The sequence below is a fragment of the Castor canadensis genome, chromosome 11 (genome assembly GCF_047511655.1).
Source record: "Castor canadensis chromosome 11, mCasCan1.hap1v2, whole genome shotgun sequence".
NCBI lineage: Eukaryota > Metazoa > Chordata > Mammalia > Rodentia > Castoridae > Castor > Castor canadensis.
The window spans coordinates 117,905,592-117,920,833 of record NC_133396.1 but is presented as its reverse complement, the minus strand read 5'-3'; the positions used below and the strand labels follow the sequence as shown (position 1 = coordinate 117,920,833).

The 15,242-nt window shown below is 33.3% G+C and overlaps 1 protein-coding gene across 1 annotated transcript in view; it reads right to left on the bottom strand.

The window, feature by feature from the left end:
- Ush2a (usherin) overlaps nucleotides 1-15,242 on the bottom strand; it is a 759,580-nt gene that overhangs the window by 525,454 nt on the left and 218,884 nt on the right. Inside the window, exon 16 of the mRNA XM_074048325.1 lies at nucleotides 4,190-4,348. Within this exon, the coding sequence (XP_073904426.1) occupies nucleotides 4,190-4,348 (159 nt within the window). The remainder of the gene's footprint in view (nucleotides 1-4,189; nucleotides 4,349-15,242) is intronic.

Below are 15,242 nucleotides of genomic sequence, written 5' to 3'. Positions count from 1 at the left end.
AAGAAATTATCACATGTAGAAATAATCATCCTTTAGTTTCCCTGTAGAAAGACTTCTCTACAGTGACATTTAAGAACCATCTTCTTATTCACAATGTCCATGTAAATATGAAGAACTTACATGACTGAAATGAGGGGATGGGGTAGGAGAAGGATGCAAAGCATGCTCAGATCAGCCCAATGTTTCTATTTTCAAATCTGCCTTCCTTGCAGGATAGACAGTATATCCTCTAGTCTGGTATTTTTGTTAGTATTACTTTTGCAAAATAATGGTGACGTTTTCATTCATATAATGTATTTGATCATTTTCATTCACTATTGCTCGCTCTTGCAATTCCTGGTCTCCTTCCTCCTAATAGACTCCTTTTCATCTTTTTCTTTCTTTTCTAATTTTATTTTTGAATTATCATCATTAATAATATGAAAGGATTTCATTGGAATACCTCCACACATACATACAGTGAGCCTTAAACACGTTCACCCCTCCCACTATATTTCCATTCCCCCTCCTCTCCTTTTACAAACAGTGTTTTTGGGGTTTCATTATGTTGATTATGCCATCTTCATATGTGTATACATATCGCCTACTTCCTTTCTTTTCACCCCTCAGTATCCTTTCTTTTCCCCTACCTCACCTGCTGATCCCTCCCTAGCCAGTCCCTCATATACATTATATCTTGTTATTATCATCAACATAGACATCATCATTATTTTAAGTCTCGGTTCCACAAATGAGGGAGAAAGTGCAATATTTGGACTTTTCAGCTTGGCTTATCTATCTCAGCATGATGATTTCCAGTTCCATCCATTTTCCTGCAAATGGCATAATTTCATATTTTATGATTGAGTAATATTCTTTATTTATTCACTGGTTGTTTAGACCTTCTTCAATCTTCATGTCTTTTTAAAAATCTAGATTCTACATATGAGAATACATGCAATATTTGTCTTTTTGAATCTGCCTTACTTTCCTTAACATAATTTTCCTGCAAATGACATGATTTCATCCTTCTTGATGAGTATTCAGAATACTCCATTCTGAATGTATTCCATATTTTCTTTATCCATTCATCCATTGGTGGGCACCTTTGCTGATTCCTTGGCTACTGTGAATAATGCCACAATAAACATAGGCATGCAGGTATCTCTATTGTATTTTGGATTCCTTTGTGTTTAATCTGGTTTTCATCAGTAATAAGAATGATTTTTATTTTTTGATTCCCTTCTTGCCTATCATATCTAGGAATTATACTATTCCTCTGGTTCTAAAATCAAGTAGAAATGTTTGTATGTATGTATATAATTTACTTAGAATTCCCTAAATATGCATCACCACAAAAGTGCTGTTTTCCTCTGATAATTGTTCTCTTTACACCTATGATACATAAGATACCTCTGAGCAAGCCAAATTGGGGCTACAGCAAATACAATATTGGGTGCCAATTGGGTATAATTCCATAGTGTTAACCTGATTCCCACACTTTTCTCTTCTACTTCTGACAGTACATGAGTATGCAAATCAATTATATTTTCTTTAGGGAGGCCATTAAATATAGCTTACTTTAAAAGTTATTTAAAGCTTATTTTAAAAGAACAATTATTCAGAAACTTGAATTATTCCACCTTTATGATAATATTATTACTAACACCAAATAGCCTGAAAGCTTTAAAGAAAATAATGTATGAGTGTACTAAGATAATCGGATAGAAACTTCTGTTCTGGAGAATCCTATAAGACCGCCAGGCGAGCTAGGAAAAGTGTCTATTCTAACAAAGAACTCTAATAATGGTCTCACCCAAATGATGAAACTTGCTTGGAAGACAACACTATTAATTTTCTTTGAAAAGTTCAATGATTCTCCACCTATAATTCCTAATGCCTTTATTTAACCCAAAGACTTGTGTTCATTCAGCTGAATATAAATTGTGTTTCCTTTTCATATTGCACATGCTAGCTATACACTGGAAATGAAGTAATAAACATGAGGGTATTATTAGAATGATACAAAGTTCTGACAGTGTTATCCAATTGTTCTTACTATTCAAATGCCATCATGCCGATAATTTTCACATCATTAATTATAGTGATTGTCAAGAAATGCCAAAGTGATATTTTTAAATGAAAAATAAGGCTTTGGAAATAATACCTTGTTTAATAGGATTATATAAATGTCTGATTAGTGAATGAATGCACATTTATTATGTAAGAAACTGTTATTTGGATTCGATATTAGTGTAATTATGAAAAGAGCCAGAGTATTGTACTCACATGTAATATTCTATAAAAAAAAGCCCACAATATGTTGCCATAGAAAACATGGATTGAATGGTACCATTGACAGTTTTAAATTTAATTTTGCTATTGAATTTAGCTTTATGTAACATAGGGCAATGCTGATTTGCAGATTCAGAGATAATTCAACCAGTGGTACTGTCAACTTCAAAACCACTTTCAGTATTTTTATAACTCCTCTCTTCCTCTATCACAAAAGTTTAAGTTTCAGGACACCTGGATCATGCTGATTTTTGGAAGAAAATAAACATTTTAGTAGCAGGTTTTTAGGATGCTTTGCCAACGTGGCAGATGTAGACAGATGTTCATTTCCCTTTGCAATCTGCATCATGAAGTTCAGACTTCCCATTAACTTCAAAGAAGACTTGAAACACTGAAGAGACATTTAGAGTTAAAATTAAGTGATGGACATATTATAGTAGATGTAAATCATACGAAATTCAATTCAATTACTAGGTTCAAAGTGTAACATACAAAATGTAATATGATTGTTGAAAAATTATGCTATGCAGGAGTTTTAAAGTCACCTACTATGTAAGAACAAGGCATACACCTATCCATTTTAAGGGAGGATATAGAATGTCAGTGTTTTAAGACAGCTTCATATATTTTCTAATTTTATATGTTGAATAAAGATTTGGACATTGGAGTATTAAAGAGGACAAAGTGGATGCTTGAATTGGAATCACTATTCCAAGGCTTCCTAAGCTAGTTTTCAAAATTAATTTGCAGTTAAGCAGGACTAAAGCAAAAATCAGAGAAGACAGTGTTGAAAATCTGTAAAAATTCATATTTCTTCATTCTGTTTTTAGGGAAGCTGTATTTAAGACATGTAAGCAAATGTTTTTAAAGACAAAAGATTTCCAATACTTGATTTCTACAAACTCTTTTAAAACATACATAAAAGTTACAGTTGCAAAGATAGCCTTCTTGAATTGTCCTTGTAATACATAATATATATATATTATATATCCTTCCCCTTTCAATCTAAGCTTATGTTGTTACGCTCTATCTTTATGGAAAGGGCAATGTATACATATGATTATATTATGTGACTGAATGTTAGTATTCTGATTCCAGGTTTTAAAAGTCTGTTGTCTCTGAGAACTTAAAAAGTGAATCCATTATAATAGAAATATTTGATAATTTTTCTGAAATATTTGTACCCAGAGAAAACTATAGATCTACTTATTTTACAATATTCTTAAATTAAAATATTGGAAGTCAGAAATTTGTTTAACATCTTTTAGCGACTTCAAGCAAAATATCATAAACATTTTTTCTTCATTGATTTATAAATTAAAATATCATTTAAGGCTATCATAACCTATAATTTATTTAATGTACCAGGATTGATTCTATTATGCTATATATACCATATTCTGAAACATTGTTGGATGTCTGAGTCATTCCCAAAATATTAATATTACAAATAATACAAAAGGACACTTATAATTTTGTGTCCTTTTATGGTTATTTATTTGAGACAAACTCCCTAAAGTAAGGTTAATGTGTAAACTGCTATATAAAAATGGAGGATATTTTTACATTTTAACAATTTATTGTACATAAAGAGTTGCAACACTGAATCCACAGAGACACTCAGAAGTTTATGAATGTGCTGGACTCCCCACATCTTCCTCAATCCTAGATGGGGTGTCTTTGCTTTCTATCTTTGAGAATTTTATAAATATTATGTTTACCAAATGATAATAAGCTTTTCATTTTTATGGCATTTCTTTGATTACTAGTGAGATTTATAATTCTCTCTCTGCTTGAAACCCTCTGTGCTAACCAGAGGAAACCACAGCAACATTTATTCTTAGTGTCAAAAACTTAACAAATGTATCAAGTCTTAGAATATTAAATCTTTCCATCACCAACCCCTGAAACTCATTGTATGGGTATTGATCTTCAGTTGTGTACATTTCATGACTATCCCTGAATAAACTGTAAGTAAGCCAGTGGGCATTTGGAGAATCAGGTGGATTCCAGAAGAGACTGATAGCAGAAGAACTTTGAACTTGTCCTCTGAGTGGAGGTTGCTGGGATGGAGCTAAATGACAATTGAGAGAGCATTCATTAGCAAAAGCAACCGATAAATATACAAGTTAACCAAAGTAAGATACCCTGCAAAGAAATCATTGTGATTCAGAATTACTTTACCAAGAAGACATGTGATTTATCAAACATTAATAAACAAAGAGTATGCATCATGAGTTCTCCAAAACAAAGTGTTTCATCTGTAAGCATAAAACAAATTTATAGGTCAAAGCAACTGACACAAGTAAAGTTGGAGGGGCGCCACAGTAGTTTACATTAAGCTCATTTGTGCCTTTTTTTTTTAGAAATCACCCAAGGATGCATAACATTTCTTTTCTACTTAATTTAAAAGTTGACACAAATTCCATTGAAACTTGAAATTTAAGTAACATATTTTTTTTCTATTCTTAAGAGGAAATTTTCCATTCCATTAAGTGTAATGCTTTACTTTGCTTCACAGAGCACAATGTAAAGGATAATACTTGCTGATAGAAATAATCTAAATGTTATCAATTAATAATTTAAATATACTATGTGAATATACCAACACCTGCTAAAGGTATTTTAAGGTGCAATATTATTACCTATCATGCATCTCTTATGTCAAGGGTGAAGTTTGCCGCCTTTTTTACTTTTTAAGTTGTCAATAGTTTTGTTTAGAATTTTTAAAAATTCATGTGAAGAAGTGAATCCATCAAATATCAGTATTTTTTGTGAAATATCTGCAGCCTCTTTGTTGACTCACTCGGGGATTCTAGAGGAAAGAGAAATTCCATTCAAATTAGGTAATTTGTGGAGAGTTTAATAAAAGAACCCTTTTCAAAAGGATGGACAAAAAGATAGTGAGAACTTCAGGGTATGGCAACAGCAGAACTCTTACTGTGTATGTCAGGCAACCTTGAACCCTAGGTTCAGTGATTCTCTAGGAAACTCCGCAGGACTTTTCACACAGTCCTACTCACTGCTAAAATTTATTATAACAAGGAGTCATCAAATACTATCACCCCAGAGAAAAAGCACATCGATGAGGTTCAAGGGAAGCCAGGTGCAAGCTGGTCCTCCCTCAGTGGTGTCACAAGGGGCATGCTTAACTCCCCCTAGCAATGCATTGGAAGAGCATGTACAAGGGGTTGCTCTGTGAAGGTTATGTACAAGAGCATGTACATAACTCAGTGATAGAGTCGTTGCCTAGCACGTGCAAGGCTCTGAGTTTGATCCCCACCTACAAACAAACAAACAAACAAAAACAGGGACGCTCAGTACTCAGGCCTTTTATTAAGGGGTGCTCATGTAGATAGTTTCTACCTGGATGTCCCAAAATTACAGACTTCCAAAAGGGAAGGAGGTGTTAAGTGTAAACCATGTAGTTTGTAAAAAAATAAATAAATAAAAGTTTGATACTCTGATCTACTTCGATCAGTTCTACAAAGAGGCAGTACTCAAGGAATCCAAGTTCCTAGTTGTCAAATGAGGGCCAACCTTATAAGCAGGTCTTTCTAAAAAAAAGCAGTCAAACCTGCTAAGTTAACTCTTCTCTGCATGCTATTCTTAGCCTGAAGAGGGACAAAACTCAAAGACAAAAAAGGCTATAGAAAGAGCTCTACCCAGTGGGAGCTGAGACCAGTTACAGAGGGATATAGCCAATTCAAGACTGCTTCTAAATTGAGATGGGAACTGGGGATTCCCAGTCAGCTTTCCAGGGAGCTTTCTTTTTCACCTGCTCTCCTGATGGCTGGTGGGTTCCTCCTAGAAGTGGAAGTTAACTAAAAAGCTTAGTGCAAGACAGCCTGTTGGTGCAGAGCCTAGAAGACTTGTAGGACAGAACAGAGTGACATACGGTATAGTAAAGTGAAGTTATCCTACATACCAGGCCAAGATTTTCAACTAGGAGCTTCTTCTGCTTCATCGGTACCCATGAGTGATACACGATTTTAAAGACATATAATCAAATTACCTTTTAGGACAGCATTTCAAGAGCATTGAAAATGAAATATATAAAACCATATATATTATGTGTAGGATTCCTAAAGACCGTGTCACTGGGTCCTACAGCAGGTAATATTTGTTACATTTTTAAAATAAAACAGGTAAGACATTCTCTAGACAAAATAGTACCTGTTTGGTATTTAAATGAGAATTTTCATAGACTTAGAGACTTAGAGATGGTTCAAAATCACTTTCAGAATAAATATGATATATTTGACATATTGTACGAACAATGTACCCTTACCCAGGATAACAATAAAAAAGAATACTTATTTAAAAAGAATAAATATTATGAAATCTGGGCATGGGGTAACAGGAAGCTACCCTTTACTCACTCAAAGTAGAATTCTGAGAAAATATTCACACATTCATTGATCAGAATTGCCAAGAATGGTTTTTGCAGATGCCAGCTTTCCTTTTAAGGAATGAAAGTGTAACATTGTGACTAGATCCATCTGTCTGGGAGCCTTGAGCTTGAAGCTAAGCTAGGAAACTTTAGTAGTTAAATAACTATAGTTAAATTTGGACTGAACTTTCAGAACCTTTTCTCATTTACAGTAGGAGCGTGATACTCTCTAATTCTCACAGTTAATTTGATAAGAAAGATGGTTACCTGTATTCATTTCTGTACATATGAAATGCTCATATATATATATATATATATATATATATATATATAAAAGAAATGTTCAGTTAAATATCACCTCTTTTTCTTTACTTTCAAAATATGTAGTCAGGCCACCTGATTTTTACATCTGAAGAATTGTAAAGGACATCTTTGACCATGGGAACATATTAATATTTACTAATAAGAAAATTACTTCCTATGTTAATGTGTTAATGGAATCATGTACATATCTTATATGGAACATGTGAGTCGAATGCCAGTAAAGCAATAGAGAGCACCTGGTGCTAAAATTGTCAAAGGAACATTGAACAGAAATAACATGGTGGAGTTATTAAGATGATAGTTTTTCGAATTTAGAGAAAAAAATGGATGCTGCTTTCCTTCTTCAAATCCAAAATGAAATGATGAGATAACATTTAACAATGATGCCTGGTAAGGCTCCAAACATCTAAATTCTTTTGTAGGAATCTCATTCAGCTAAAAGAAGAGCACTGTATGTTCATGAACTGTATTCTTTTTTCATTAATTTTTTATTAGGATATATTCATTATACAGGAAGTATTCATTGTCAAAATTCCAAATAGGCTTATAGTGTACATTGGTTAGATCACCCCCACTATCTCTCCCTTTCAACCCCCTCTCGAATCCACTTAAAACTATTGCAAGAGGGTTCTTTGTTCTATTTGGTAAAGTATATGAAGTCTATCAACCATATCCCTTCACCTTAATCTTCTTTGTTCTCTGCTCCCCCCAACCAGCACAAGTACTCCCCCACACACTGTATCTATTTTACAGTCCTGTTTCTCATTATTAATATCTAAGTTGATGTTCAAAGGGGTTTCTCAAAGTGTCCTTGCTGTCAGTATACTTTACTTTGGTCCACTGAACTCCTTCCATTACTCTCCCTTATCCCTTTACCTCCCACCCCCCATTTTTCAACAGTTTTCAATACATATTCTTATATCTTCTACCCTCACAGAGATTATGTTTTACAATATTAATGCTCCTTCATTAACTGTATTCTCATGCACAAGAGAAAATAATGAGGACTATTGACTTGGACATGAGTCTATTCATCCGTTGATTAGATGGAAACAGAGAAGATCCAGGTGAAATTTTTCTTCCTCTATGATGGAGTAACTGTCCTGTAAAACAGGTTCCTAGACTCCCTACCTTTGTTTTGTTGTCTCTACAGCGTTCTAGGTGGATGACCACTAACTCCACATTTAATGGAGTATATGCCCTAGCCTATAAGCACAGCCCAGGATTCCCACACATCACTTTTACTGACACAATTTTTGCCAAAAAGTTGGTGTCATGGTAATGCCTAACTGCACAAGTAACCATGAAACTGAGCTCTGAATTCTGTTGATAGGAATAAGTGAATGATAATCAAGAAAAAAAATATAAAAACATCTTCCACAGATGAAAGTAAATAAAATAATAAAAACAATGAAAGAGAAAAATCATAAAATATAAATAAGGAAATTAAGGTTTTCTGGTTACAGGAACAGTTTTTTGGACAAAATTAAAACATTTCTAGGAACCTAAAACCAACCAAAGGCAAACAGCAAATCAAAAAAATTTATTTTATTTATATATTTAATTGTTTATTTATTGGTGGTACTTGGGTTTGAACTCAGGGGGCCTTGAGCTGACTGAGTAGGTGCTCTACAACTTGAACCACACTTCCAGCCCAGGAAAGTTCATTCTTGTTAAGCTGGTAGGTCTCTGAGTAGCAGTATCAGAAGTCTGGACTTATTCACATACTCCCAGTTCCATGGTCAAGTATTTTACTTTTATCAGAGTTAAACTGATTATATATATCAATAGCTTTCACACCAGAGAGAACTCACTTGACTTGGAGCTAGGAGCAAAAATTCAAAGTTTTTCCAGTTAAAAGTGACAAGACTTCTATATGTAGTAAAAATTAATCATCAAGAATGAAAATAAAATATATTCTCAATTTTTTAAAAATGGACAGAATTAACTCCTAGAAGACCAGTCCTACAAGAAATATTTTTAAAATGATTTAGAATAAAGGAAAATGACACAGACAGTAAATTGAATCTGTGGGAAGAAAGGTAAAACACCAGAAATGAAATATATTTAGGTAAATTTAAAGACTCTGCATGTGTTCAGTTAAATTCTGTTTTTTCTCTCAAATTATTTTTAAAACCTAATACTATTTAAAACAATTACATCAGTATAGTCTTAGGTTTATTAAATGAATACAACATATTTATAAATATATTTTTGGTATCTATATAAACTAATAAATTTATCAAGGTTAGATGATATAATGCCAACACAAAAATCAATTTCATTTCAATATACTATCAATTAGTCTGAAAGTAGAATTAAGAAAACAGTTCACTCACAATTGTATAAAAAGAATAAAAACCTTAGGAATGCTTTCAGTAAAAGAAGTATAAGTAGTGCAAAGACTGCTAACTGTATAACATTGCCCAGGAAAATTAAATAATATCAGTCAGGGTAGAGACAGACAGTTTTCATGGGTTGCAAGACTTAATACTATTATGATGTCAATTCTGCATCTAAATTGTCTAAATTAATCAACCTTCAGATTCAACATAACTTCTACACAACTCTCAGCAAGTTTGTTTGTAGAAATTGACAAGGTAATACCAAAATGTATATGAATATGCAAATGATCTGAGATGGTCAAAATTTTTGAGAAAAAAAGATGAGAGTTGAATGATTTACAATACTTGATTTTATAACTGTAAAGCTGTAATAAGTTATAGGATGGTATAGAACTGGTATAAAAATGAACTTAAGGATCACTGTAACAGAAGATACATCCCACATTCTTATAGATAACTATATATTTTTATTGTGGTATAATATACATAAATACTATTTTTATCTTTTTTGGCGGTACAGGGGTTTGAACTCCGGGCCTCGTGTTTGGCAGGCAGGTACTCTACCACTTGAACACCTCCAGTTCCTTTTGCATTAGTTATTTTTTTCAGTAGGGTCTTATATTTATGCTGAGGCCAGCCCGGATCCTTCTATATACATGTCCTGTAGCTAGGATAACTGCATATGCTACCATGCTCAGCCTTTATTGGTTGAGATGGAGTCTCATGAACTTTTGCTCAGGTTGGCCTTGAATTGCAAAACCTCCCAATCTCTATCTCCTGAGTTGGAATAGTTAGGATTACAGAAGTGAGCCACCATGCCCAGCCATTTTTACCATTTTAAATGTACAATTCAGTAACATTATATTTACATTGTCAAACAACCATTACTACTATCTGTTTCCAAAATGCTTTCATTATCCTAAGCAGAACCCATGCACCAATAAACTCTCCTCAGGTGCCCCCTGACCCTCTAGTAACAGCTATTTCTATTTTCTGGGATATAAGTGGACTCAGAAAATTTCTATCTTTTGTATCTTATTTTGCTTGCCATAATGTGTTCAAATTTCATACATGTTGTAGCATGTATCAGAATTTCATTAATTTTCAGTGAATAAATTCCATTGCATATTACCATATTTTTTATTCATTTTTTTCATGGACAATTGAATTTTTACTGCAGTTGCTATTGTGAATAATGCTTCTATGAATATCAATCCACAATCATCTCTTTGAGTCCATGTTTCCCATTTTGTGGGTTATATCCTAGAAGTAGAATTGCTGAGTCCTAAGGTCATTTGATTTTTAACTTTCTGATAGCCAATCAGATAAGTGTGAAGTGGAATCTCATCATTTTGATTTGCATTTCCCAAATGACTAGAAATCACGGGGATCTTTTCATATCTTAGTGGTGAAATGTGTATGTTTTTGAGAAATTTTTATTCAAGTCCTTACTCATTTTTAATAAGATTATTTGTTTTTGTTGTTTAGCTGTAGGAGCTCTTTATAAATCCTGGAAATAAACCTCGTACTAGATATGTGATTTGTACAGATTCTGTCCCACACTATGGGCTATCCTTTCACTCTTGATACTGTACTCTAAAGAAAAAAAATTTAATTTGGATGATATTTAAAGTATCAAGTTTGTCTTTTGTACCTACACTTTTGGAGTCATACCCAAGAAGTTCTTGACAAATTCATTGTCAAGAAAGATTTCCTCTATGTTTTCTTATAAGAAATTTATAGTTTTAGTTCTTAGATTTAGGTATTTGATCTGTTTGGAGTTATTTTTTATGTGTAATATGAGGTAAGAGTACAAATTCATTATTCTGAATGTGGATATAATCAATTTCCCCAACATTATTTGCTCAAAATACTGTGCTTTCCACATCAAATGATGTTGGTACCCTTGTAGAAATCAATTGTCCCCATATATGAGAGTTCATTTGGGGGATCTCTATTCCATTGGTATATGTGTCTGTCTTTATAACAGTACCACATTGTTTTTGATCACTATACCTTTATAATTATTTTTGACATCATAAAGAATGAATCCTCCAACTGTCTTCTTTTTCAAGACTGCCTTTGGGGGGGGTCCTTAAGATTCCACTTGGATTTTAGAATAGACTTTTATATTTATGCAAAAAATAACACTGGGATTTTGATAAACATTGCATTGAATATGCAACTACTTTCAGTAGTATTATTATCTCAGTGCTATTAAACCTTCCAATTCATAAATATGGGATACCTTTTGATTAATTTATACCTTCTTTAATTTCTCCTAGAAGTGTTTTGTAGTCTTCTATATACAAGTTTTTCATGTCTTTCATTAAAATTTTGGTAAATTATAAATGAAATTGCTCTCTTAATTTTTTTTTAAATTGTTCATTTCTGGTTTATAGAAACACAACTAATTTTGCGTATTTTATAACATGCAATACTGCTGAAGTTTTATTAGTTCTAGAAGTTTTATTAGTGATTTTTTTGAGCTTTCTATGTATATGTTCATGTCATCTACAAATACATATGATTTTGTTTTCAATTTGAATGCCTTCATTTCTTTTTCTTTGTTAATTGCTCCGGAGAACACATCTATTACAAATGTTGAATGACCATCACAATGTGGGTATCATTGTATTATGCCTGATCTTAGGTGAAAAAAAGTTCTTTAACCATGGAGTATACTGTTAGCTTTGGGATAGCATGTATTTTTTTGCATAAATGCTTGGATAATTCAATGGGAAAAGTTGTTCTACAAAAGTTGGTTCAACAAAAGCTATAGGAACATTTACATATTATTGTGTTAAAAAATTAAAATAAAATTAAAAGCTTAGATGCTTAACTCATCCCAGGTATAATAATAATTCAAAAGATTTCACAAATGTAAATAAGATGAAAATACTGAAAAAAATGTAATATTAATCAAAGATTTTTTAGAATACAAAAGCATGAACCATAAGGGAAAAATTTGGTAAATCAGACTGTGTAAATATTAAAAACTTTCTCTTTAAACATATCATAAAGAAAATGAAAACTATCCACATAACTGGAGAATATATTTACATGTTATATTTTAAATATATAAGGAATTCCTTAACTCAATGAGATGGCAAGCAACTCATAAATCATAGGCAAAAGATTTGTGAAAGCCATCTGCCAATGAAAACTCACACATGGTAAATAACACACATGAAAATGTGCTCAATATTAATCATTAGAAAACAAAATACAAATTTTTCACAATAAAATACCACTGCATAGTCACCGAATGGCCGTGGAGTAAAATACAATGTGTTATTAAATAGAATGTGATGTAGCTGACACTATAGAAAAACTGGATCTTTCACAAATTGAGATGTAAATCCATCCATAAAATGCTACAGTACTCAGCAATTAAAAGGAACAAAGTACTGAGACATGCAACAACACGGATGAATCTCAAAAAAATTGCTAAGAGAAAGAAGCTATAGAGAAAAATCTAAATATTATTTAAAACCCCTAAGTATGGTGTGATTTCAGTTACACAAAATTTCTAGAAAATAAAAAATTATTACATCAAAAATAGCATATCTAGTTGTTTGGGGCTAAAAGTGGAAGTGGGGATTGACTAGAAATAAGCTTCAGGAACATTTTTGGAAAGTGTTCTGTAGCTTAGCCAGGCATGGTGCCTCATGCTATAAACCCAGTTACTCAGAAGGCAGAGATCAGGAGGATCATGGCTTGAGGACCAGCCCAGGCAAAAAGTTAGCCAGAATTCATCTCACAAAAAAGCTGGGAATCATGTATGTCTATAATGCAGCTGTGTGAGAGGCATATGTAGGAGGATTGTGGTCTGAGGCTAGCCCAGGAGAAAACACTAGATTCTATCTGAAAAATAAGTAAAACCAAAAAAGGGGAAGAGGACTGGGGGCGTGGCTCAGGTAGCAGAGCAATTGCCTAGCAAGTACTGAGTTCAAACCTAGTACTATCAAACAACAAAAAATTCTGTAGCTGTTCTATAGTAACATGTACACAACCATAAATTTAATGCCACTCAGAGTGTATGTGTATATATGTGTATGTATGCATATATAAAACTTTGAGGAAGCATGAAAATCCCAGAACTATTAGTCCCTGTCTTGCTTCTATCTTTCCTATCAAGGAAAATGACTATGACCATGAAAGAATGAAACTAACTTTGATAAGAAAGAAGTAAGTCAACTACAAGAGAAGCACTCTGTTAGAGAGGGTCTAACCACTTCATTGAAACTCAATCCTTTTGCACCTTGGAAATAATATCCTAGTCCCCTACACTGACCTCTCCTACAAAGAAAAATCACAGATGATATTGCTAAATTACTGTTAGTGGTCACAGGAAAAGTAGAAAATTATAATAGTCATAATTCCACAGGTCCCAACCTGCATAGAGGGCTACCAGAAGGCATTTCAGTTTTTAAGGAAAATACATTTTTCACATCTGTTGGACCCCGAGACAAATATTAGCCTGAGGTAGTTCACAGTTTCAACAATAGATAGCACTACATTCCTTTCAATCACATCCCCTTCTTGTGAAGCTGGTTGTTCCTGCTGGCTGTTGCTAGGATAGGAAGCAAGTGCAGTATGAAAATCAAAGTGGAACAGGAAAGAACACAGGTCCCTTCACATTCAACCCACAACCGGCATTTCCCTGCTCCCCTGTAACCAGTGTCCATCACTCTTGCTATGTGTCAACCTCCTTTGAAGGCAAGGACCCTATCTAGTTATTTTTTAATTGAAAAATATCGATGCTGCTCTGATTCTACCCAGTGTTATAAATATTTACAAATCTAAACCTCAACAGTAGCAGTAACAAGGGCAAGCTGTTAAAGGAATATATCCCACACTAAGGATCATGATTTCAAAAAGGTGGAAAAATCAAGAGGAGTCTATTCAGGAAAGAATAGTTAGAAATGTGAAAGTCTTTTTAAGTTATGACAGGCCAGAAACACTTGGGAAGATTGAAAATATCTCACCCAGAGAAGGAAAGACTTAAGATAAAAGTAAATGCCTCCTACCACCAAGAAACGGAGGCTAGATTCCCAGTGACCAGACTCTCCAGGAATGCCCAAGGCATCATTCCCAGTCTACATTTCAGGTGCAAGAAGAGTGAGCAAAAACTGGAGCAGCACAGAAAATGAGAGGCTGAACCAGTACGAAAGCAATAATGTTATGTAGGTTTTATTTAAGGTTTCCCTAGTTCTATTAGAAATGATTGTCTATAATACATAAAGAAAAAGAATATGCTATAATTTTTATTATGCACAAATCAATCAATCATATAGCTAATTAATAAATAACAAATATTAATTAAATAGTCAATGAAAACCAAATTTAGTGTTTAGACTGTATTTATGCACAAAGGCACTTGTGATAGTCCTTACCCAAGGGAAATGTAGGTAGTTAAAGTTTTACTTACACAAAAAAACAGGATTGACAAAATACAAGATACTGAAGAGAAACTGCACAGACAAAATTTAACTATATCTTCTTAAGTTTTAGCTATATCCTGCGTTCCATTACCTCAAAATCTTGCACAATTTCTGCAGAGCCCAATATTCTATGACTTCTCTCTCTCCCTTAAATTAGTTTGAGGTACACTAGTTTGTGATGATCTCTCTTGACTTGTGCCATTCCCTAGCATTGTGGTAGATTTAGCACAATATGGTTTAGAGGGCTCCTTACCACATGTTCCTAGCTGACAATTCTAAGACATTCTGGAAAAGGTGAGGATATAGGAACTTACAGTCAACATAGAGAAGCCATCAATATTTTATGAGATTGTAGAAATGTAAGGGACCTCCAGAGCTTAGTGTAAGGTACTAGAGAATGGCAAGAAGTTAAAAGATACCAAAATGTAATTTTTGACTTAAATGAATTAAAAATATAAC